Source organism: Crotalus tigris, unplaced genomic scaffold (assembly GCF_016545835.1).
Source record: "Crotalus tigris isolate CLP2741 ecotype Arizona unplaced genomic scaffold, ASM1654583v1 scf7180000017576.4783729, whole genome shotgun sequence".
Lineage (NCBI taxonomy): Eukaryota > Metazoa > Chordata > Lepidosauria > Squamata > Viperidae > Crotalus > Crotalus tigris.
This window is the reverse complement of record NW_024096487.1, coordinates 610,688-636,964: the sequence shown is the minus strand read 5'-3', so window position 1 is coordinate 636,964 and position 26,277 is coordinate 610,688. Positions and strand designations below refer to the sequence as shown.

At 36.5% G+C, this 26,277-nt stretch overlaps 1 protein-coding gene across 2 annotated transcripts in view; it reads right to left on the bottom strand.

Annotated features, from left to right (window-relative positions):
• MYBPC3 (myosin binding protein C3) overlaps positions 1 to 26,277 on the bottom strand; it is a 77,487-nt gene that overhangs the window by 17,799 nt on the left and 33,411 nt on the right. For both annotated transcript variants that reach the window (XM_039357901.1, XM_039357894.1), the window contains 12 exons: positions 21,859 to 21,991; positions 21,339 to 21,341; positions 18,010 to 18,134; positions 15,208 to 15,313; positions 14,390 to 14,556; positions 13,760 to 13,925; positions 10,888 to 10,994; positions 9,265 to 9,294; positions 9,001 to 9,137; positions 4,843 to 4,926; positions 2,342 to 2,501; positions 912 to 1,016 (listed from right to left, as the gene is read on the bottom strand). In XM_039357901.1, coding sequence (XP_039213835.1) covers positions 912 to 1,016; positions 2,342 to 2,501; positions 4,843 to 4,926; positions 9,001 to 9,137; positions 9,265 to 9,294; positions 10,888 to 10,994; positions 13,760 to 13,925; positions 14,390 to 14,556; positions 15,208 to 15,313; positions 18,010 to 18,134; positions 21,339 to 21,341; positions 21,859 to 21,991 — 1,323 coding nt within the window. The remainder of the gene's footprint in view (positions 1 to 911; positions 1,017 to 2,341; positions 2,502 to 4,842; positions 4,927 to 9,000; positions 9,138 to 9,264; positions 9,295 to 10,887; positions 10,995 to 13,759; positions 13,926 to 14,389; positions 14,557 to 15,207; positions 15,314 to 18,009; positions 18,135 to 21,338; positions 21,342 to 21,858; positions 21,992 to 26,277) is intronic.

The following is a 26,277-nucleotide window of genomic DNA, read 5'->3' as shown; positions in this document are numbered from 1 at the left end:
GTCTATGTGGAGCCCCCAAATTGGAACTCATTAATCAATATTCCTGTTCAGATCTCTGGTGCCATTCAATGGGTAGGTGGGTGAGTGGGTGGGTGGAGCTAGCAGAATCAGGGACGGGAATATGGCTCCATTGCAGCCAATGCAAGTAACATATTAACAAGAGACTTAGTCCCATATGCATTATTAAAACCATTTGAACTCTATAATGCCAGTGTTATTTTTGTCTACAGTCTCACCAAAAGATAGATGTGTCATAATGTGTCTAACCATGCCCGTATTATAAGATTGCAACCTTAAACTATCTGTTCTGATGACCATTCCTTCCTGTCTTGACACTTGCTACTCTGTTTGAAAAGTGACTTTTGCACTGAAAAATGCTTTGCATACTACATTAACTGCAGAAGAAATAAGGGTGATTTCTACTTATATAGTAGAAATCCATATAGTACCTGAAGTTGATTGAAACCACTGGTTCATGAAAGTTGAATATTTTATTATGAGCTTCTATTCTAGACACTTTATACAGAGAAGGTGCTCCTGTTTCCTTTTGTATGCCTTGAGTATCATGTTGTGGGTATGTTGTCCTTGAAATGACGTAAGAGAAATCAAAACACTATCAGATTCTCTTCCAAACAGGTGCTTTGGAGCACATGAGACATGTATGTTGCATTTCTCTACAATGCTTAATAGTAGCCAGGTGTATTTCTAGGAACCCAAAGCTGCAATTTTCAGAAAAGTGGACTACTTTAAGCAGTTGCAGATAGATGCTATATCTCCACACATTCCAAAGCATGTTTTTCAAACACATCCAAGGCACTTCACAGCCCTGCCATTTTTTTTCTATAAGTTATTGACAAGAAATGTCTGTTCCAATTAGAAACTCTTCTGTTAAGATTATTGTCGATTCTTACCCAGTACTGGCTGTCCTCCATCATACTTAGGTGGTTGCCACTGTACTATGCAGTTGTCTTCACCAACATCAGTGATTTTAGGAGCTTCTGGTGGATCGGGTATATCTGGAGAGGGTGTGAAAGATGAGATCAATGTATTTTCTTTTCCTAGTGCTTATCAGAATCACTGTTTTTAGATTAATGAACTTGCTGTTACACAGTATAGTGATGACAGCTGCCTATCTGAATTATTTTAAAAGCTTAGAGAAATGCAAGAGTAGGAGGTATTCAACAGTATGATGGCTACATAGTATCTCAAATTTCAGAAGGGGAGAATCCTACTGTTCCCATCAATATTGGGTTGCCCATGTAGAAACAAAATAGTTGGAAAAAGTAGACTTTTTAGAAGGGATTCACTTCATATCTCTCTCTCTCTCTCTCTCTCTCTCTCTCTCCATCCAAAAATCTTTCACTGAAGCTGCAATGACTTAAGCTTATGAATGAGCACTCTTGCAAGTGTTTGCTATATTTTTGATTTATTGAACTTTCATTCTTGTTTATAAGTATTGGCATTTTGTCAAACAATTCCTTCTTAAAACTGAAAAAAGTTTCTTAATCAGTAACATTTTGAAGGAAGGGAAATGTTCCTGTTGTAACTACTATATTAGTCACAACATTTCTCCATCTGTAAAACAAATGGTATAATTAGATTAATATTTAAAAATGAAAAGAAAGCCAATCTGTTGAAACTTCACCCACATGCTATATTTTTAAATGACATGAGATAGAAAATATGACTTTATTCAACCCAGAAATAATGATAAAGGAGAACAATTAATTGCCAAGCCAAGTGACCAAGAAACATATTTGAAAGGTGTGTTTAATATGTTCTTGGATTGTAAGCAGTGGTGGGATTCAAATATATGAACAACCAGTTCTCTGTGTGGATGCCACTTCTGGAAGTCCATTCTAGACCTGGGCAACAAAAAATTAGCTACCAGTTCTGCCAAAAAGGTGCAAACCGGTTGAATCCCACCACTGATTGTGTTTCTGAGATTATTATCAGCTTATTCCAGATGACAAAAAAAGAGCTAATTTATGCAACAATTGCACAGAGTTGTTATTCCCTTAAAAACCACTCACTGAAATCGGAGACTCAGCCATTGCAAGTTTCTTCCTTATTTGGAGCTTTACTTACAGCAGTGTTTCTCAACCTTATGCCCTTTAAGAGGTCTGGACTTTAACACCCAGCATAGCTGGCTGGGGTATTCTGGGAAGTCCAGACCTCTTAAAGTGCCCATGGTTGAGAAACACTGATTTACAGGGAAAGGAGGAGTTGAACTAGGTGATCCCAGCTGTTGAGTCTCTGCTCCATTAGAAAATATGAAGACATCAGACGAACGGCTGACAAGGCTTTCTTCATGTACTAAACCCACCACTGTCTTGCTTACCAATAACTTTTACAGTGATATCAGCTGTATCTTCTCCAGCTGGATTTTTCACTGCAACTCTGTAGATTCCCTCATCTTCCTTCTCAGCTCCTTCAATAGTGAACACACAGTGGTCTTCATATGTTTCCACATGGACTCGGCCTTTCGAATCAGGAGGTGGCTGTGAGCAATTTTTTTAAAAAGTAAGTTAGTTTCACTGGGTGTATGCAGTGGGACCAAGTTTTTAATTAGCATTTAAGTACTAAGGTTGCATTTGCACCATGATAATCTGAATGTGTAAAAGAGAGAAATAAATAGGTAGATAGGCAAAAATATTTGTGTACATTTTAACAGAGGGTCTGGAGAAGAAACAGCTGATAAAAGCTATCAGGAAGCAATGGAGTGGGGTCTTCCAAGGGCATATTCACATGGCCAGATTTCCCTGTTGCAAGTATGATCCACCAATCATTTCTGGAGGGTAGGATTGGATGTCATCCTCTACGTAAATCTAGCCTATTTGCAAATGTGACCCCCATCTGTGTTTTTCTGTTCTGTGTTAAAAAAAGCTACATTTTCCGGTTGTGTCAGTACAAGCACTCATGTCTAGCTGCTGCTGCTAGATTTATATTTTCCTTTAGCAAACTTAACAGATTACTTTATAGTGACAGAAATACACTCAAGGAACAACTTATTTTAGTGGTTTGAAGCCCTGCAGCTTACTAATATCTGCTTCAGTTATTATAAATGTTGCAAAGCAGAGCAGTTATGATATTTTCTTGATACATAGGAAGTTATTGGTCCAAAACACAGCTGACAGAGGTCTTTTATTACTAATTTCCCCTTATGCTTCCTACTTCTTTTGTTGGGCATGTTCTTTCTTAAGTAAGTTCCACCATTACACTGTGGAAACAATAGAGCTTGGCTTTTTTTCTTTTTTTAAAAAAAAAATCAGCTTCCAAATAGTCTGCATGAATAATTACAACAAAATCCTTTGTATTTTACTTCAATTGACAGAAAAAAAATCTAGGCGAATTTATTGAATAATGCAATAATATAGGTTGTTCAGGGTAAGAAAAATAGACATTTCTATGAGGTTTCGAATTAGTGACCTTCTGCAAGTCATGCTAACATTATAACCACTGTGCTATTGAAAGAATTCTGTAACAATAGCTGCAACAGATATTACTGAGCCAAACCTAGAAAAATGCAAGGAATAAGTTTTTATTTTAAAGGGGGTTGTCTTCTTGAATATATGGACATTTTAATGCATCCACTTTCTCTATATAAATATATCTCTGTATACATGTATTGTACACACAAAAACATTCTATATGTTCACTGTATTTATATACACTGTCCATAGGGAAAAAAGTAATTGGTAACTGCTTTCTTTTCTGGGAAAATTAGGAGAGAACAGTACTAGAAGAATTGTATTGAACATCTGGCAAGTCACCAACAGTGCATCCCAAGCTGGCAGAATTTTCTTAAACCAGCTTTCAATCTCTCTGATCTCAGCATGAATAGTAGCAGCTTAATGGTGTAAATATGTGCCAAATGTTGCATTCTCTTTTCTATAAAATTTAAGTACATTAAGAGCTCTTTTTCATTTAAAGTGTTCATGTAAAAATGGTATCAAGGAAATAATTCAGTTTGATTTTAACTGACCAGATTTGTTTGAACTATGCATGCCAATAAGAATTTCATTTAGTTTATCTTATATCACTTAATTTTCTGGAATCAGTCCTACAATAAGGAGCTGAGGGTAGCAAGGAATAAAAGAATTGGGATTCAGTGACAGGCCCTATTTTACTCCCTAAGTAGCTGAAATCTGTATACACTGAATATTCTTTGCAACTGATCCAGATTGATCTTAAGAAAATAATTGCACTCTTCCTACCCCATTATTTGAAAATAAGAAAGTCTAGAAAGGCTTGTTTTCTTTTCCCTCATGTATCTTTCTGCATGGCTTAAAAAGGATTAGCAAAGTCATTCCAAAGCCAATGTGGGATTATTGCTAGGCCAGCGGTTCTCAACCTATGGGTCGCGACCCCATTTGGGGTCGAACGACCATTTTACGGGGGTCGCCAAACAACGCGATCCGCCATTTCCCCCCCCAGGGGGCGCCGCCGCGCATGCGCGCCACCCCCCACATGCGCGGTGCGTCCGTGTGACGGGGGTCGCCGTCACACAAAGGTTGAGAACCGCTGTGCTAGACAATGTATGCTTGCATAGAAGTATACGCTTATTTGCACAAGACTGTCCTTTCAGATGGGCGGTACGGGTAGTTCATCTTTTGGAGCTAAAAGAAGTGCTGAAGGTTCAACAGTTTGAGAAATAGTTCTTTAAGCAAAACTGAGCCCAGAGAGACAATTCAAATTAAAAGCTGTAAGCCACTAATATTGCAAACTATCAATTTACATAACCATTCTGAACCTCTGAATTATTGCAGGGATCACTGGGTTGCAAACATTTGTCCAAAGGGAGATCTATCTGCCTGACAGTTTGACAAATGAAAGGCTTGCCTTCTCACTGTTAGTCAAATCACCACATGTATCCTTAAGATCCATAGAGTTTGAGCCACCTTTTATTAGTTCCAATTCATTATTCTGAAAGAGAGACAAAGCAGAAGAAAAAGATATTTAAAAACAAAGAAATTAGCCAGATTTGTTATTAAACGATTTTACTCATTTGCCCACAAAAAATATTGTTTTAGAGGACAACCCATGATGGAGAATGTAGCAGCAGACAGTTTAAGACTGATTATGTGCAATAAAGTTGTTTTCAACTCCCAGTGACCACGTAGATAGATTTTCTTCATGATAACCCTTCTCTAACCTTAAAATGAAAGCATAATCCCAATAGTAAAAGGAAAAAAAAAAAACCTCTTCTACTGATCACGCTGTTTTATAGTCATAGGCTTATACTAGCAAGCAACTGAAATGCCAATGGATAGACAATATGTTTATTTGTGGATGGGGAAATGTGGATGGTTTTGCTATGGATACCATCTGAGATGCTTTATTAACAATTCTGGTAGGATCAGTCTGGCATCTATTGGCCAGCTTTGGTATAGGCAGGTCCCCTTCATTCTGGTCCTAGAGCAGTGCCTGTCAGGTCCCTATGGATAGTGGGAGAGTCTATTTTTCTCTGAGTGGATTCTCTCTTTAGTCACAAAGTCTTCGAGAAGGTCTTGGGCTTAGAGAGTCAGCTTAGAGATTTCACTAGCAGCAGTTAGAAACAGAGCTGTAAGGTAAAATACCTCCAGCTATTGCTACCATATTATGTGAGTTTTTGAACACAGGTAAATGTGCTTCTGCAATAGTGCTAACCTGTGTCCCAAGGGAGCCTAATAACAAGCTAATAATACTTAATAATTGGACTTCTGAATGTACCTATGCAATAAATATTTGTGCAAAACCAGCATGAATTCAGATGGGGGACAGATTTATTAAAAATTTGCTGCATCTCCATCACAATCTCCATCTCACATTAAGGAGAGTGATTGATAGATGTCTTTTCATTAACTGATGAATAAAGTAGGGGGAAGCCATCAGTCCTTGTCTTTGACATACCTGCATCTGATAAGGATAGAACTGTTTGCCCCCATCATGGATTTTGGAATCTGGCAGGGTAGGGATCACCAGCACATTTAGCCAATTTTATGCTACTATAATTTTCTACTACTTCAAAGACTGATGGCTATTTTTACCGTGAGGAACAGTGCTGTGGGAAAGAACTGTCCTAATTGTTCCTTTACTGTATTTAAATAAACATGCCCTTGTGAAATGAAGGTTGAGATCAAGATGTAGGAGGGATAAAATGCTAAACATAAGAGATGATATAAAGAGAGAAAGTGAACTAGCATTAAAAATACATACCAGAAGAGGTCAGCCTTGTTCTTTCCAAACATAAAAGGTAAGCAAAAGTCAATTAAGAGTTAATAACACATACTTTTTTTACTATTTATAGTCCAGTACATTTTCTTGAACTTCTGGTGCTTCTTGTAATAACTGAAAACTATGTTGTTTCATTAGAAGTAATTATATACGGTACTTTATGTATTTATGGAAAAGCCAAGAATTTTAGGCGCTAAAATACAGCTCCTAAATTGGGTTCATCTTATCCACAAATGAATTTATCTGCAAATATATAGAGTAGGTTTCTCCCTTGGCTCTTTAAAAGTACTCAAATATCCTATATATGATCATGGATAAGCCCATCTGTGGATAAACAGACATTCAAATGTCTATCCAAAATACAATGAGCCAATATAGGAACAATGAGCCACCTGCAGGTAAACCAATTGTGAAAATGAAAACACAAAAATGTTGAGAGTTTGCTCATCTGTAGATGGTGCATTTTTGATGGTATTTTTTTTTTTAAAAATGAGGGTTGGGCAATTGGCAGATGGGCTTATGCACACATATATACGAAATCTTTATTTCTTACGTGCAACCTAGTTATGTAACATACTCCATTGTAAGTCTCATTTCTTTCAGATCATCTAATAGATATGCTTGAAGTACACACTTTCTAACCGTCTTCACAAAGTGGAGAGCCAATGAGAGCAAGTATCTAAAAAAATTGTGTCTGTCTTAAATAAGCTTCTCCGTCAGGTATAGAATAGAATAGAGCTGGAAGGGACCTTGAAGGTCTTCTAGTCCAGCACCCTGCTCGAGCAGGAGAACCTATATCATTTCAGACAAGTGACTGTCTAGCCTCTTCTTAAAAATCTCCAGTGATGGAACGCCCACAATTTCTGGAGGCAAGCTGTTCCACTGGTTAATTGTCCTCACTGTCATGAAGTTTCTCCCTAATTCCAGGTTGCTTCTCTCTTTGGTCAGTTTCCAACCATTGTTTCTTGTCCTGTCCTCTGGTGCTTTGGAAAATAATTTGACCCCCTCTGCTTTGTGGCAGCCTCTCAAATACTGGAATACTGCTATCATGTTTCTTCTTTTCATTAGACTAGCCAAACCCAAGTCCTGCAGCCGTTCTTCATATGTTTTAGTCTCCAGGCCTTTGATCACTTTGGTTGATTTTCTCTGAACTTTTTCCAAGGTCTCAACATCTTTTTTGTAGTATGGTGACCAAAATTGGCTGCAGTATTCCAGATGTGGTCTTACTAGGGTTTTATAAAGCGCCAATAATACTTTGTGTGATCAAGATGCTGCTGTCGTCTTGATTTTTTGAACCACATTCTTTGAAAACTACTGCCTGTTAAGGATGCCAGTCTTATACCATGGCCTTATCCCAGACTTTTGCAAAGGTGTTCTTACATCACAATACAGGTACAAACATTGAAGGCTGACCACCAACTTTTTAGCTTCTGAATCACCAATTCCCTGGATCAGGGTTTAAAACAAAGATAGATAATTTGACTTTTCTTGATATTCAAAGTGCAGCTCTCCAATTCTTTCCCATTGTCTACGATGGCTGTGGCTAACAGCAATTAAATACCCAGAGGACACATGAAAGGGTTGTTGTATCTTCACACAAAAGAAGGCAATCCTTTGATTTGCACACAATTAAGGCAAAGATAGAAAGTGCCTTTCTAGGCTGGTTAATTTTATTCAAATATCTGAGAAGTCGTTCTGTAATCTAAATAAATCATACCTATGAACAGAAAGGAGTGTTATAATCTGAACTGCTTGATACTGTGTCCCTGATGAAGTGATATTAATAAAACAGGACAGGGATTGGTTTTGTGATCAATTAGAATGGCATGGGCAGAACAAAACTCCTCAATCTGTATAGCAGCTCTTTGAATGTTTTGAACGATAACATGAGTTCAATAGAAGTGATTCAAAATGGATGGTAGGATTAATCTTTCCAGCTTGATGCTCAATTATTTCAGTCTACAAGAAAAAGTGAGTCAGAGTAAATTATCAGATAGCAATCAATAATAGCCTTTGTACCTGTTCAAATTGTCAAGTGAAGTGCATTTGAAGTACATGAGGATTTATCCAGAACCAAAAGGTGAGGGCAAGAAAATCCTATGGTTGCATAAACTTATACAAGCAGGAACAACAATAAATTACTGCAGGAAGAATTCATGCTATTCAAGATTTCATTCAAGATTTCTGTTGTATTATCTATTCCCCCCACCCCACCCCATTTTTAAATTGACTTTTCTCTATACTCAGCCAGTATTCAAATTCTCCTCCACATTTCCCTCTTCCAACCCACAACAAATATCTTGGTGATGAAGTACAAGAATGGTACCATTTTAGCTGTGTAGACCTCTACAAATGAATATTAGAAACAGAAGGGATGAATAAGCTTAGAGCCAAACTGAATGGGTATTTTTATTGCCAAAATAATGTTTGTGCTTGGAGAACTAAAAAGAAAATATTCTTATAATATTGTACATTAAACTATATTTTCAGGTTAAGAATTGAGGGGTCCTTGGTGCTCTCTGAACTTCGTTGTTTTCTTGTAGATGTTTCATTAGCCAAACTAGGCAACATCATCACTACATCAGTACACTGCAAGAAAACAATCAAACTCAGAGAGCACCAAGGATCCCTCATTTTAATCCTGACCTACAAATATTCTCCTTTATTGTAAAGAATTCCTTTATTTTTTAATCAAGTAAGAAATTTGTACGGTAATAAGCCACACAGGCAGTAGTGATTTAAAGGACCAGCTATGAAGCCCTTGCATTTTTAGACTGTTATTACCTTGTTTATTTTCTGCCAGATCACTTCAGGGACTGGGTCCCCTGAGATGGGTACATCTAGCCTCAGCTTATTTCCAGCTACCACAATAATGGTGTCCGGAGTTTGCCCCATGCAGTCTAGATGGATTTTGGGGGGTTCTGCAACAAAAGCAGAGGAAACCATTTCATGAAAAGGACTCTTCTAAAACAGGAGAGATTTTTTTTTTAAAAAAAAATGGTTCTCATTTCTTAGATTAGTATAAATAAAAAAAGATGTTGTCCTTACCTTGCCTAGGCACAAAGTCAATCTTAACCTCTGCAAGAAAAGAAAGAGAGAGGGGAAAAAAAGGAAAAACAATTAAATGTGTTTGGTAGCTATATACCTGAATCAAGCATTTTTTTTTTCTAAAAAAAATAATCTATGGTGAAAGAATGTTAGTTGCCAAGGAGACTGTATGAGAACAGAGAAGGGGTAAAGTGGAGTAATAAAATCAATGCAATAATGATTGAATACTGTCGTTAAGTTTGATCTATTAATGGCTCCAGTGACTTTATGCCATTGACTCCAAAGCCTTGGTGATCGGGCGAGATGGTGAATTGTCCACATGCAGCCTAAAGGATTGCTCACCATTGCCAATCCACTGTTTTTTAAATTGCTGCTCCTCTGCCCTGTCCCTTATTTTTCCTCTGAATATGGCATTGTGGCTGCAGAAGACCTGAAAATCACCACTGCCACTTTGTTATGCCAGCATGAAATAACATTTGATGAAATGTTTTCGGTTTAACATTTTCTAAGGTTTAGCAAGCTTCAAACTATGAACATCCATAGCTGGACAAAAAATAAAAAAATAAAAATCACCAAGCAGTGACATTGACCTTTTGAATTCATCTATTGAGTCACTGATAAACATTTGTAATGAAATACGTTTTATCATTATTCTGAAACTACGTTCTACTGCTTGATTTTTCTGGACAATCACAGTCATACATTTGCATATTAGCATATTCTGCCTGCGGGGGTTGGTCAAAGATTTCCTTTATCACTTTGATTTTCTGCTTGCTTTTCATATCTTCAAACTTTATTATCTGATCTCACTTTCAGGTCTGTTTCTCATGAACTTGTGATATAAATGCACATATTTATAAAATACCCAATCTGTCTTATATATTCCATTATCCAGTAATTGCATTTCTACTGTTGCTAACTTATTAACAACTTCCATCCTTTTGGTTTAGTAGATCTGCAGAAAGTTTCCCACCCAAGAAAGGAACATGGCAGTACTTTTCCTTGATTCACTCTTTGTTCTGTTGCTTTTCATCTTTTTACATCCTCCCCTGGAGCCATCTTCCAGGGAAGCTTGGGAGGTGACATTGGGTGGGGAAGGAGGGACAACATGCTAAAAAAAGGGAAAACCACCTTCTTTCCCTGCCTCATTTCTTCTAACAGAACTCTCCCACATCAAAACCAGTCTGCTGAAAAAGGCCAATTAGACTGATAATAGTTTGTGGATTCATTTTCCAGGATTAACTAAATTAAGTTACACTAAAACCATTGGTGGGATTCAAATATGTGAATAACCGGTTCTCTGTGTGGATGCCACTTCCGGAGGTCCATTCTGGACCTGGGCAACAAAAACTTAGCTACCGCTACGGCCGAAGTGGTGCAAACCGGCTGAATCCCACCACTGACTAAAACAATACAATATATGATATTATGTTCTACTACTCTTATTGCTTTTTTTTTTTTGCAAATGGTGATGCTGGAACTGTAATATAATAAAATAAACTACATTCAGCAACAGGATCTAATCATAGCTATAAAATGTGCATTTAAAAACAGACAGATAGAGAGATAAATCCTGCTACACATTCTTACCTGGTGTTAAAAAAGAGATTCCATGGAACTTACCCAAAAAACGCAGATGAGCTGAGAGATTGTATGCAAATCCCTGAGGCACAAAAGAATAATCAGCTTCATCTTCTGGGGTCACATCATCAATGGTTAGTTTATGGACTCTGAAAAACAAATATTTGTGCTTGAGTTTAATCTTCATCCAGTATAGATTGGACAGGTTATATCCAGTCCTTTGTCTAGTAGATTGAGTCTAATTTTCTCCACAGGGTACATTCAGACTAACCTTCATGGCATTTGGGAAAGAAAATGTTATTGATTAAAATAATACCAACATTATTTTTTATGCAGTTCCTATGATAGGAGGTCTCTTCATTCAGAAAACAAAAACCTATTTCCTTCTTTCCACATCAATATGCTGTAGAAGGGTATAGAACTACCTGAATATGTTTCTACTAGGCATACCTTACCTGTATACCAGGAGTCCCCAGCCCTTGGATTGTGGACCGGTACCAGTCTGCAGCCTGTTAGGAACCGGGCTGCACATATGAGCAAGCTTTATCTGTGTATGTGTAGGATATAGATAGTGCATGAAACCAACAGCCCCCCTCCCAATCTGTGGAAAAATTATCTTCCACCAAACTGGTCCCTGGTGCCAAAAAGGGTGGGGACTGCTGTTCTACACAGATGAATGAAGGAGTTCATTAGTTGATCAAATGGAAAAGGAATACCGAGGTTCAACCCTTAGGGGATTATGTTGTAATGTTCCCCATGGGTTCCTCTGTAGTTTGCAATGGATTGAGTTGACACACACAAACACACAAAAATGCATGGCAGCATTTTTATAGCATCAGCTGTTTTCCACAGGAGCTATCCTAAAGCACAGGAATTATAATCCAAACGAATGCTTAAAATCTGGCAAATCAGTTTTTAAATTTTGTATTGCTTTAATATACAAAGAATGAGGGAAGAAAAATTTAAAAAAGATAAACAAAGGAAAAAGAAAACTACAAAAATAAATTATATGATATAACAAAGCCATTTAGCCAATTTTTAAACATATTATTAAGTCGTGACTAGCAAGAATAACACTGATCAGTCTTTTCATTGCATTGATAGTCAATTCATAAACAGACATTTAATATATATTATCAATCTAATTCTAAGGGTGACACTATCTTTTCAACACTGAAAAATTATTTTTTAAATCCCACACTGAATAGATCCATAGTTCTTCATTTATTGAAGAACTTTTTCCAAATTTTTGTTATATAATCAAAAGTACATTCATATCTTTACTTTTTATAGATATTCACAATATGCTCCTAAAAACAATATGAGTATTAGTCATTTGTATTCTTTATAGAAATGGGAGTAAAAATATGCCCAATGACAAAACTAAAATTTGGAAAATTAAAATCTCCATCATCATATGGTAACTGTAATATAAAGAAAATCAAAGGTTTATTGTTCCCATAGAAACTTACTTAAAATCTTATAAATTTGTCTAAAAGAACTCAAAATTATCAGCACAGGATTACCTCAATAACACAATCCAGTGAAGATTGGTAGATTTTGATTTCCCATTCTAGGGCTAAGAGAAATGACTGGCCCAAAGTCAGACAACTAGCTTCAATGCTTAAGACAGGATTTAACCTCGATTTTAACTGCTAAATCCCATTGGTGTTCTCTCTCACTTTCTCTTCACATTCACATACAGAGAAGGTTTCTTGGAGTAATTATTTCCAGACAATTACATTCCAACAAATTAAATCTGAATTTTTGCAAATTTCTATGGAAACTATTCTAGGCTATAGAGGGGTGTCAAACTCGCAACGTCACATGATGTGTCGCAACATATCGTGACTTTTTTTCCATTGCTGGCAATGGGGTGGGTGCGGTTTTGCCATGACGCATCCGGTCCGTGGGCCAGCAGTTTGATACCCCTGGGCTATAGGAAGCATATGAGTCTTAATTATCTAATAATATGTTAATGTAATAATCTAATAAATTGCCAAACTATTTCACGATATTAAAGCATTTTAATAGAACATGCATAACTATCAATGAGATATAATATACATCAGGCCATAATAACCATTTATTTTCATGTCTACCATAGTCACTGATATTCAAAATTGGTCAGTCGAGTAAGGTGGGCCAATAATTCCAATATCAAATGTAAGAGAAGGATGTTCCATGAAGCATCTTGATAGATTAAAAGGTAATTCCATTTTTAATAATTTTAGCAGGAGTAGAGTACCACTTATTCAAAAATTTCCATTGTATACCATATTAGACTGCTGCTGCTGATTTCAGTCTTTCTTAATGTACCTCTAGAATGTTAATTAGTAATCCAATATTATCAGTTATTTCTTTCTGGATATCTTTTCATCATAATAGTAAATCTCAAAGAAAAATAATACAGACATATGGCCAGACCAATATTTCTATAACTCAAGGAGAGTGAATTTTTTAACTGACATAAATTTTTAAAAATTAAACACAGAGACCCATACAAATACAAAATAACTGATAAAGGGGAAAAACAGCAAAAAATCAGAGAAAAATGAAAATTGGGACACTATATAAAGCAAAGACAAAACAAATCTTAGAACACAACCTCTACTGTTAGCATTCCTATTTTTAATATTCAGTACTGAAAATCCAAAAGACCATATTTAATTGTTTACATTATCTGAAAAAAAGTATGAATATTAGAAACTTCAAAGTCACTTAATTATTGATTAATTACTTGTGCGTCTGCTTAAAAAAGAAAAAAAATCATTTAGGATTTTCAGCTTTTGTATATTTTTCTCTTTTTTTCTGCTTGCAACATATGGGGAACTTTAAATCACTTTTCCCACATCACATAAAGTAATCCTAAGAAAATCAATTTTCTAGAATCACTGTAAAATGTATAATATACCTGCCAATATGAGAGATTTTAATCCGATTGTTTGGGATGACCTCTTTCCCATTTTTCAGCCAGATGCCCTTCACATTCTCATCGGACACCTCACACTTGAACACAGCCTGGTCTTGTGCCTTCACGCTCAGATCTGCAATACTTTGGTACACCTCTAGTTTCTTTTCTGAGATTGTGAATTTGGGAATAAATCAACAAGATTGCAACAGGTCAGAGGATAGGAATTACCCAAACTATAGATATTGGGATTTTTTAAAAAAAGTTTTTCTTCCAGAAAAGGTGAAATAGGAAGAGATATTTAGGATGTGTGAGAGTTTAGTGCCATTTGATATGTAGGCAGTGCTGTTATCAGAATATGTGTTACATCCAGTGGTGGGATTCAGCCGGTTCGCACCACTTCGGCAGAAACGGTAGCTGATTTTTTGTTGCCCAGGCCCAGAATGGACTTCCAGAAGCAGCAGCCATACAGAGAATCAGTTGTTCAAATATTTGAATCCCACCACTGGTTACATCCAACATCAACATATAATGCCTAGTTAACTATTCTATTATTAGGTATTACTGCTATAGACGAGGCTATTACCAATCTCTATACACATTTTAAAAAACAAATTCTTATTTATTTCTCACCTTGTACAATCAATTCTGCAACAGACTCCCCACCATTAGTTTTGACTTTGTAATGCCCATTATCTTCCTTGGTAGACTCATTGATGATGAGGTGGTGCCTTTTACCATCCTTTTTGAACCGATATTTGAATGCCTCCTCTCGAGTAAGCTCTACACCATCTTTCTCCCTGTGAATATCAAAGTATCATTGTGCTTATTATTGTTATTAGCATATGGCATGGTTACATTAGCCAGGAGACCACAATGCTATTATAGAGTAGTAGTTTGGCTGCCAATTTACCAGCTCTGTTGTAGAACATGCTCACATGCTTCCTGAGGTAAACCACAGGAGGGCGAGCTGACTTTGCACCAGAAAGCATGATGAGTGTCTCTTCCTGCAGGGTAACCTAAGACCCTCTCCCTTCCCTGGAGCCTTATGGCCTCAGATCACTGTTCCGGTCATACTAAGATAGATGGTGACTACCCATAGGTTTTTGTCCCTGGTATTCTGAAACATGATTCTTCTCTTTTTAGAAACCTTGCTTGAATTCAAAAAGCTAAGTAGTTGGGATTAATTAGGTTTTTGATAGGAGACCACTGGGTAATACCAGAGCAGTAGTCTTGACTAGGAAGCCAGAATAAGTTTCCAGAAGGTGGAATTATGAAGCTGTTTTTGTTTTGCTGCCAAGAAGACCAAATAGGTATGTCCATGAAATCATCAAAAGTTGAGCTCAACTAGAGAAAATCTTAATCTTTTTAAATAAAACACTTTGGGCAGTTTATGGTATAGCTCCCCCTCAACAGTGAAGGTTCTCCCCCCCCCGTCCCCTTTACTTTACCATTTCACAGTAGCCCCTTCTTCAGACACTTCAGCTTCAAACTCTACTCTTTCCCCAACTGTGACCACCTGGTCTTCCAGGGAATGAGTAATTAGGATGGGAGTCTCTAGAAATGAAATGAGAACTTGATTTCAGAATGGAGAATATGACAGATCTAAAAACTAAGAATGACTCATGGCGATTCTTCCAAGTTGAGTTCTTTATTGTTTCTACAACTATAGACAGAATCTTGCAGATTGAGTGCTCTACTATATGCATTTTCCATATACTCCGAGAACTATTAGGGGCTGCTTTGACAAATTTCTCTCACACAAAATATTTGGATTGATTTGTCTCTTATTCTTCTAGAAAGCACCCGTTCCCTGTGAGATCCACCTCCTCGCTGTATTCCATTAAACAATGTGCTACCAGTTCTGCCAAAGTGGTGCGAACCAGCTGAATCCCATCACTGCTTATACTACAGTGTTATAGTGCAGGGGTCCCCAATCCCTGAGCCGCAGCCCACTACAGGGCCATGGCCTATTTGGAACAGGGTCATATGAGAGGCGTACCAGTGCATATGCGTGCACAGCTTCACTTGCGTGAGTAGCACTCCAAAGGCTTCTCTTCTCTCTTGTGTGAGTAGAGCTGTGCGCACACCTGTGTGCACCAGCCCACTGCTTGCATGGCCTGGTTCCCCTCTCCCCCTCAGTTGGTCCACTAAGCTGTCTGCTCCCAATGCTCCAAAAGCAGAGTGGTGAGAGCAGACATTGAGTGGGATGAACGTGCCCCGCTCAACGTCACTGACTCACCAAGGCTGCCTATGCAGGACACACAATTCACTTTTGGATGAGTCTGAAGGAGCCCAAGACTGTACTCCCAAAGGCTTCTCTTCTCTGTGCCAAAAGCTTTTGCAAAGGGATAAAAGGCTTTAGAGGAGTGATCTCGCGCTGCTTCAGGCCTTCTGTTCCTTTGCAAAAGCTTTTGGTGCAGAGAAGCCTAAAAGAGTGCAAAACCGCACCCTAAACACTTCTTTCTGGTGTGAGTGGAAGTGCGTGCCATGCATGTCAGTCTGATGCTCGTGTGGCTCAGTTCCCCTCTCCCCCCCCAGCTGGGCTGCCAAGTCACAACGGTTGGAGATGGCTGTTATAATGGAATTCAGGATGATAGTAACATTTGACCCCCTTGAATGCTGTCATTACCCTATGTCTCCCTTTCCTAATATATTAAATAGTATTGAACAGCTGGATCTTGCTGTTTTAATTCTCCACAAAATTAATAAAATAACCAGAAGGCAATACAATAATTGAAAATGGCAGCCAAAGGCATAAGCTCAACATTGCTTAAAATAATATGAAAGAATGTAGACTTGGCTTTAAGAAGAGGAAAGGAATGAGCAAACTGTTAAGGGAGACGTTTCGGATAGCATTACTGTCCAAATGAAACTCAGCCCAACACCACCTCAATTTTGTTTGGTATAATATGAAATAGAGAGAAATTCTGACAAACTTTCAAGATACTGTTAACCTACCCTGCAACTTAAAAAGCGTTTCTAAAATCTCTGCCTTTTCTGTTTCATGATCTCCCTTACCTTGAAAGGCTGACATCTATCTTGAAAGCTTGTCAAGGTTTCTTCTATTACATTTTACACAAACAAAATCAAGGTAAGGTTATTTTGAATTTCTCATCTTTTCTGAAATTCTTCCTTTAACAATTCAGTGATTCCTTTCCCACTTACAAGGTCAGGACCACATTCTTTCATACTACAGAGTTCACCAGCAATTACTTTACATCAAACAGTCTTCAGCTACAACTAAAGTCACCTTCAATTAAATCCAACTTCTATATGAGTTTTGTATGTTGGAAAGGCTGAGCTGGGTCACATTTCTGTGAAGCAAATAAAAACTCGTACTATCTTATTCCCACTTCTCTGTTCTCAAACTAAATATGATCGCTTTTGTAAAAGATATATGCCACCTTTTTTGACTCTTCATTACTTTTCTTCCTTTCCTCCAGAAAGATTAAGAATTTATGGTTTGATTCATATTCTTGTTTAATTTTTAGTTGTAAACCAGAATAATATGCCAGAATAATAATAACCACTAACACATCTACACACAACTGTATGTTTCTAGAATTACCATGCTTCTTTATCCCCCTCTGAATCTAAATCATTATCTTTTTAATGTATTCTAAAAGATGATATCTAAAATTGTCTCATCTTTTAATTCTAATTCAGTTCTAATATTCGCTAACCCAAGTATATAAAGAAATGCAATATGGAATGATTTTAGAACTTTTTAATTTTAATATACAGTAATTGTGACATTGATTTTTTTAAAATCTCACATGTTACCTTTGTATTTTATCTTTTTGTCAAGGTACACAAAGTAACATTCTGCAACCCAATATTAGATATACTTGGAGGTAAGTGCCACTTCATTCAATCTGGCTAAGTAGCAAATGAGTATGCAGAAAATTTTCAGGTTCACAATAACCTATTAGATAGATTCTGCAGAGAATTTAACGATTTGATAATCTCATGGGTTAATATTCATTAGAGAAGAAGAAATATTTACAATGCCTTCTGGTAGATAGAAATATGGTAAATACAGATATGCATAATTTTTCTCAAGTTCAGGAAGTCATGGAGAAAAAAGAGAAGAAGACTTACATACATATATAGATTAAATAGTTGCCAAAAATAGCACTGGGTTGGCAAAATTGCAGCAGCACAAAAAGTAGGATTTCAGGACGTTACTCAAAATGTTTGAATTATAATCTAGGTCTTAGCCCAACCCATAACAATAATAAATCATTCACCTCTTACAAACAGTTCTGTGAAAGTCTTCTCTTCCCCAATCACGCACTGATATGCTGCGTCGTCAGCCAATGAGCAGTGGTTTATGGTCAAGATCCTTTTATTTCCCAGAGATTCAAAAATGTATCTAGAGAAATGTAAATGAAGATGATGGAACTTGCAGAGATGGCTAAACTGACTTCCTTGATGATAGAAAAGACAATATTTATATTTATTGCTGGTTAGCAACCTCTTCTGGAATCTTTGTGTGCAACAGAACAAAAAAATTAACTTACGATTTACAGTTTTTTTGGTTAGAAAAAATAGATAATAAAAAAGAGGAAGTGTTTTTGCAATCAGAGTAAGAGATAGTTTTGTATTTGTACTTATTGCTGTAAAGAAAATTGGAAGCTACATTCTATTTCTTTTTATTCTTTTTTTTTGCACTTTTGGCTTTTTGCTTTCTTTTTTCTTTTAATTTTATATTAGTTCTTGTTACTTTTTATCTTTTTAAATTCCATAATAAAATTATATTAAAAAATGGAAATGGAATTTTTAAAAAGCCCTAACACAGAATAGGTATCACCTAGATCTCAGGGAGTTTGTGATCAGCTATGTTCAAATACATATACTCTATTCAGTGCATAGAGAACAAATTGCAAAGATTATAGTAAAAAATGAACAAGGAACATTTACATTTTTAAAAGGGAAAGAAAATGCAATGATATTGATGAAAATAAAAATAATTGGAAGTAGATGAAAAGATGTTTTAGAGCAGTGGTTCTCAACCTGTGGGGGGGTCGCCAAACAACGCAGTCTGCCATTTTTTCCCCCTTTTCCTTAGCTGTGCTACTCCCTTTTATTCTATTGGCTCTTGAAAGCCAATAGAATAGGCTCTCTTGAATAGAGTCTAATTCTATTGGCTTTCAAAAGCCAATAGGAATTGTCCAGGCTGTCTCTGCCCTGCTGAGCCCGCCAAAAGCCCCAGTCTGCAAACGGTGCTGCACCAGTTGAGTAGTCCTCGACTTACGACCAGTTGAGTAGTCCTCGACTTACGACTAGTTGGGGGTCGCGGCATTAAAAAGGTTGAGAACCACTGTTTTAGAGATTTGTATAGGAATGGTAGTGATAGATCAGAGTTATCTTTTGTAATTTAGGCAGTCTTTAAATTTTATAAATAAGTAAGTAAGTAAGTAAATGAACACAACTGAAGTGAATGCTATAACTTAATATCTGAGAAAAAAATGATGAAAAAAAGTGATATTTGCTGTGAAAACCTTGAAAAATTATAATTTTTTAATAAAGTTATAAAGCCACAAGCATGGATGGTATAACTGGGGAAATATTAAAATATGGACATGGATTACATATAGAGTAATAGTGTGATTTGTTTAACGCGTGTAAAGACTTAGCTGTGCCTTATGATTGGAAGAAAATTGTTTCCTAACAAAGTGAAAGGCGGTGTTGCAACTTCGCACATAGTCAAAAATGTAGGAAATAAAGCTTACTGCAATTTAAAGAAAGCATTCATAAAACAATAGCTTAAATGATGGAATATCTTGCGTGAACATGGACTTGATGGTTGATTGCTGAATGCAATAAGAATGGCATTTATTTATGTAAATAACATAACAATACATGACAATAAAGGCAGTACTTGGCATATGGCTTAACTCTAAGCACTAGGATGAGGATTTGTGATAAACCACTAGATTTTTTATGTATTCATGAATAAACATGTAAGAAATGCTTATGATGAAATTAGAGGTGTGTTACTATGGATATGAAGCTATGCATAGTTATGCATACAGAATAGAGATGCGGCAATGCTGCTGGCTCCGAAATCAAAATGAGTTGCAAGGAATGTTAGATTGTATAATGTGGTGAGGAACATGGAGTGAAAATTAATGTATAATGAGTAATAAAGTTGTGTTTGACTGCAGAAATTGTGTGAACAAATACTTAATGATGAAAAATTGAAGGAAAGAGATGGATTTAGATTCCCTGGTAAAATATTTATCAAAAAAAGGGAAGATGGAGAAATTTTAAGACAACGTGAATACTATAGAAATGTGGTAGGTAGAATATATTTGATGGCAAGGAATGAAGGTTTATCAAAAGAAGGGGAAACTTGTTTATATGGTAATTATAGCTTGCAATGTGAGGAACATCATAGAAGTAAACTGAATGCGGGGGAAATATACTTAAGATATATGCGGCAAAACAAGAAGCAACAGGATGTAGAATCAACAGTGTCAAATAGATGTGGATTTAATGCAAGAACGATCAGTGTTGAAGAAATAAATTGCAGTGGATTGACAGACTGAATCAAGAAAAGGCATAGAACAAATAAAGAAAAGTGAATGGATTGAGAGAAAGGGGAAGAGTGAGAAAGTTAGATGAAATTGATGGGATCCTCAAAAAAAAAAAAAAGAGGAGAGAGAAGGTAAATGTATGAAACAGGGCATGGGCTTTGTAAGAACAAAGACTGTTTTCAAGGGCAAATGTAAGGGCTGGTAAAAATTGAGTGATTTGGTGTAAACTACATTTAGCCATATTAGCCATCTTTCTCTTATTTCATACCTTAATTCCCTTGCTATAATGTATGCTTTCTTTAACGTGGAAATAACTGTTTATTTTCTTATAGATCCTTGTTTGTTGCAGGGAGCTGTTTCTCTTTCTTTACCGTAGGTGTCTCTCTTTAATAAATACCATCTTACGATACTGGGATTGTCCTGTGCCTTGCTGCTGATAACAACTGGCTTATTACAGTATTTCTTACCACATTTCTGTGCTTTACATGATGCTGCTCACACCCCCAAAAGAATTGCATTGTGGGCATGAGTTATAAATGTCCTCATCCTGATCTAGATAACAAAATAATGTGCAAAATACTACTAAGACTACTCATTTATTCCTTGGAATATGCATGAGAACAATTAATCATATAGCAGTTATTCAGGTTACAAAAAAACTACTAATATTTTTATAAACTGCTTAATAAGGCAGAGGTAATTACCATAGTTTTATTTCAGATAGTTTATTTATGGCTGAGTGATCATGCCATATGTTATCATTAGTTCAAAGTCATGGAGTTAGGACAAGTAAAACTTGTATCAGAAGACCTCAAAATTAGATTGACTCATTTATAATTTCAGCCTTCTATCTGAAAACACTGGGGGGAGGGGATAGCAAAAACATATTGTTTGCTACATTGTAGATCAGGGGTGGGGAACGATGGCCCAGGAAAATGGGAGTTGAAGTCCACAAGTCATAAAGGGGCTATCATTCCCCACCTCTGTTGTAGGTGAAAGAAAATAGAAAAAACAAGAAGTGCAATACGAGGACTTACTTGCTAAGAACAAATGATGGACGGGGTTCATTCAAGGTGGAGATGAGTAGAGGAAAGAGAAAAGCCAGGCATGAAAAACTGTATATGAATTAGCAGTCTTACAATATAGTAAGCATCAATCCCACCTCATTCCCTAACTGCTTACATCTTTTATTGCTGTTGGGGGCTTCTGGAGTGGGTGGGTAGTAGAGGTATCAAAAGATTCAAGATAATGACCATCATGGTGCAATTAAAGCCTACTCCTTATTTATGCGAGTTGCACATAAAAATGGGGTGGGGCTTTGATTGTATAGTTGCAATCACAAACTTGACCTTTTTTGACCCCCCCATAGATGCCTCTGGGTGCTATTTCCCCCCCCCCCATTCTGATGAAATTTCATTCTTTCCCAGTTTTGATGATCACTAGGTTTCCTATATTCCACATTAGACCCATATAATATTTCATACTACTGTATAATACTAATCTAAATGCTTTCTGTCCAGCCCGGTCTTGAAACTTTCATTGTGTTCTCTTGATTACCTGCCACTGACTTGGATCTCTTGTCCATTCTTGAGCCATTTAATTTCATCATCTGGGTTAGCAAGCTCCACTACTAATTTGATTTTCTGTCCTTTGTCAACTTGATATGCAGGATCCAACCTCTTCAGAAATGCTGTGGACAAAATTGGTTTAAAATTAAGATTCATATTATTTGAATATATCCTATAACTCAGAGGCTGCCAAATGGAGACCCCCTGGCTCTATTAATCAAAAACCATTCTTTTTTTAAAAAAAATCCTGAATAGGTGTTTTTGTGCTATGAAAAAAAAGCAAAAATGCAGGTGGGGAAAAAGAGGCAGGCTAAAATTCTATGCCTAGAATAATAAAAGTGTCATCTGGAATTGTTTAAAAATGACAAGAAATCCCAAGAAATCGCTCTCATTCTCCTGCATTTAACATATTTTCATTGAATAGATTTTGGATATTAAAAAACATTCAAATTCAATACAAAAATATACATTTTACCTACACAAGGCAAAAAAAGATAAATCCTAAATAGAAGTGATTCTTGTGACTCAGTTCTATTCATGATTCTGATTTTTTAAAAAAAATTATTCAACTTGATTATGACAGAAGAGGGGTAGATAAAGGCACAGGAAGAATCCAATATGACACGGTCATTGGGACCGGAGGTTTGTCCTTCCAAGCTTTTGGACTTGTGTTGGAGTCCATCCTCAGAGAATTTCTTAATCTCCAGGATGCACACATTGAAAATTGAGATTGAGAGGTTCCCTGAGGATGGGCTCCAGCACGAGGCCAAAAGCTTGGAAGAACAAACCTCTAGTCCTGGTGACCAATTCAACTGGATCCTGCAACATTATCCTGAGATAAGTATATCTGCCTTCATTCACACAGGAAGGACCCCAGAGATGATGAGCAGGGAATTGCAGACAGGCAATCAAATATGGAATCAGGACAGCACTTTTCAACAAAACCAAGATTGTACGGGCAATGGGGACATCTAATTTCATGCCAGTATAATTTTCTGAAATTAAAAAAAACAGAGTATAAAAGCTTTGATTTTGCACTGAAAAAGGATATATACAGCTTCATGCCAATTTGCAATAAAAAGTTTGATTTAGCTTAGTTGCAACTGAACCACATGATAAGCTTATTCCAGAATAAAGACTGAAGTGTCTAGAGCACCAAGATTGACTGCTGAACTTTGTAATGAAGACTGGCATCTACCTTAATGCCTCTCGATTTTGAATTATAAACAAATTGGGCATAATAAAATTCACTCCTAATTCACTTCCTCCAGGATTAGACCTTTCCCCACGATTAAATGTCAATAATATTAATTCCTTCCCAGTCTGCAGCTGGTATTTCTGCAAGATTAACAGCCATCTTCCAATCCTAAAATTTGATAGATATATAGATGCTTCAAAGGTTATGATCTGTCTTCTTCTGCCTTCACTACCTTTTGATAAATAAACTGATGAAACCTTGTGCAATTAGACAGAATAGCTAACATTTCTTTTTCAGTATTAAGAATAATTCTTGTCTTCAGTTGTCATAGCTTTAGAACAGGGGTAGGCAACCTTGGCTCTTTTATGACTCGTGGATTTCAACTCCCAGAATTCCTGAGCCAGCTTGGCTCAGCTTGGAAACCTCTCCCTTTCCCCTCAGTATGGCTGGCTCAGGAATTCTGGGAGTTGAAGTCCACGAGTCATAAAAGAGCCAAGGTTGCCTACCCCTGCTTTAGAAGCATATGATCCTAGTAAACAATCTTGAAACAATCTTGCTCCCAAACTTCTAGTTCTCTCATGAATAAAAACAGTAAACATTTTGCCAACATAATATCTCAGCAGGGGTATCCTATTTAATAACGCCTTAAGCTTTGCAAATGCCCTCCCACATATATCTAACCATTGAAATTCAACAACCTTGTTGAACGTGTCAGAAAAATATAAAGCATAGCTATAAATTTAGCCAACAAGTAACAATCTCTAAACATTTTGGCAACATTTATTCTGTGAAATACATATTCCAATAATAGCTTCAGTTTTAATGTTGTCAGATTTGTAACATTTGTATGAAGAATACTACCGACATAGTTTTTTTTCTGCCAATCCAAATCCACATTTCGCTCCATTTAATTCCAGATTTCTTTTTTTCTATCTATTCAATACTTGACTCTTTTTCATGCTCCTGTTTACTTTTGCCCAAATCAATATATCATTTTACATACAGTATATTAGAAGTATACAAAATCAAAAGAAGATTAAGGGGGAAAAAAATAGAAAAAGAAAAAAAAGAAAAGAATTTTTGAAAGAAAGTATACAGAAAATTAGGATTTTCTCCCTTCTTTCTATTGAGTAATTGCCACCTTCCTCTTTGGCCCTTTTAAATCTCCAAATCCATAAATAATTAATTCAGTCTTTTCTTCTTTCAACAAAAAATCTTTTTTAGGCTTCCAGTTTTTTAAAAAACTCTTTATAATTTTTTCCTCACCAAACTGGTGAGCTCTGCCATTTCCACAAACTCCATTAATTTTATATTCTTATATTGTAGTATTTCATTTTTCTTCCACCTTTGTGTGTACAATAATCTTTCCGCAGTTACTGTATATAATATAGGTTTCCCATATTTTTTCTAGTTCATCATCCATAATAACCAATAGAGATAATTCAAGTTTCATTGTAATATTAATCCACAATTCGTTTTACATAATTGTATGAATTTGCACCCATTTTTATTTTTTATTTTGCTTTTTCACCATGCAAGCACAAATTTATTTCTTCCTTTTCACACTTCTAACACTAGTTTGATGTTCCTTTATACATTTTTGACAATTTAAGTGATGTCACATTCCAGTGATGGAACATTTTATAAACATTCTTTCTTGGTTTCCCACACTTTTCCCCATATATCCATATTTATATTATAACCAAAAATTGAACCCATTTCACCAGTCTTTAACCTGTTCATCATGTATTTCAGAACACATCAATTTATATCAATGTAGCATATTACTCTCTCACTTTAATCAAAGGTTTTTGTTTCATTCCCTGATACTCTGATACAGATCTGCAAACAACTAGAAGCAAACAAATGTATAACTAGTAGCCAGCACAGATTTGTTAAAAACATATCATGCCAAACCATTCTTCATTCTTCAATAAAGTGACTAAACTAGTAGACCAGTGAAATGCTGTGGACATAGTATACTTAGATTTCAGTATGGTTGAATAGACAACATCACCACCAGATGGATCTGTAGCTGGCTGGCAAACTGTATTCAATGAGTAGTCCTCAATGGCACCACATCCACATGGAGAGAAGTAATTAGTGGGGTACCATAAGGTTTCGTCTTAGGCCCAATACTCTTCAATATCTTCGTCAATGACTTAGATGAGAGAATTGAAGGGGAACTCATCAAATTTGCAGATGACACCAAACTGACAGGAGTAGCCAACATCGCAGAAGACAAACTCAGGATTCAAAAAGATCTTGACAAACTTGAACAATGGGCCCTATCCAACAAAACGAGTTTCAATGTGGAGAAAAGCAAAATTTTACATTTAGGCAGGAAAAAAAAATCAAAGGTACAAGTGCAGATTGGGCAAGACCTGGCTTAAAAACAGTAACTGTGAGTGGGACATTGGAGTCCTAGTGGACGATCACTTGACTATGAGCCAGCGGTGTGCAGCAGCAACCAAAAAAGCTAATACAATCCTGGATTGTATAAACAGAAGCATAGAATCAAGATCACGTGAAGTATTAGTACTGCTTTATAAATCCCTAGTAAGACCACACCTGGAATACTGCAGCCAATTTCGATCACCATATCACAAAAAAGATGTTGAGAGTTTGGAAAAAATTCAGAGAAGAGCAACTAAGATGATCAAAGGCCTGGAGACTAAAACATATGAAGAATGACTGCGGGACTTGGGTTTGGCTAGTCTAAAGAAAAGAAGAAACAGGGGAGACATGATAGCAGTTTTCCAGTATTTGAGGGGCTGCCACAAAGAAGAGGGGGTCACATTATTCACCAAAGCACCAGAGGGAATGACAAGAAACAATGGTTGGAAACTGATCAAAGAGAGAAGCAACCTGGAATTAAGGAGAAACTTTGTGACAGTGAGGACAATTAACCAGTGGAACAGCTTGCCTCCAGAAATTGTGGACGCTCCATCACTGGAGATTTTAAAGAAGAGACTAGACAGTCACTTTTCTGAGATAGTATAAGTTCTCCTGCTTGAGCAGGGGGCTGGACTAGAAGACCTCTAAGGTCCATTCCAACTCTATACTATTCTGTTCTTCAAGAGCAGCAGTTGAAATACCAAATGGAAATCTTGTAAATTTACAGCTACCAAAAAGGGTTATTAAACACATAAGCTTCCAACTGTTTTCATTCAGTTGTGTTCACCACAATGCATTGTTAGAATCCAATAT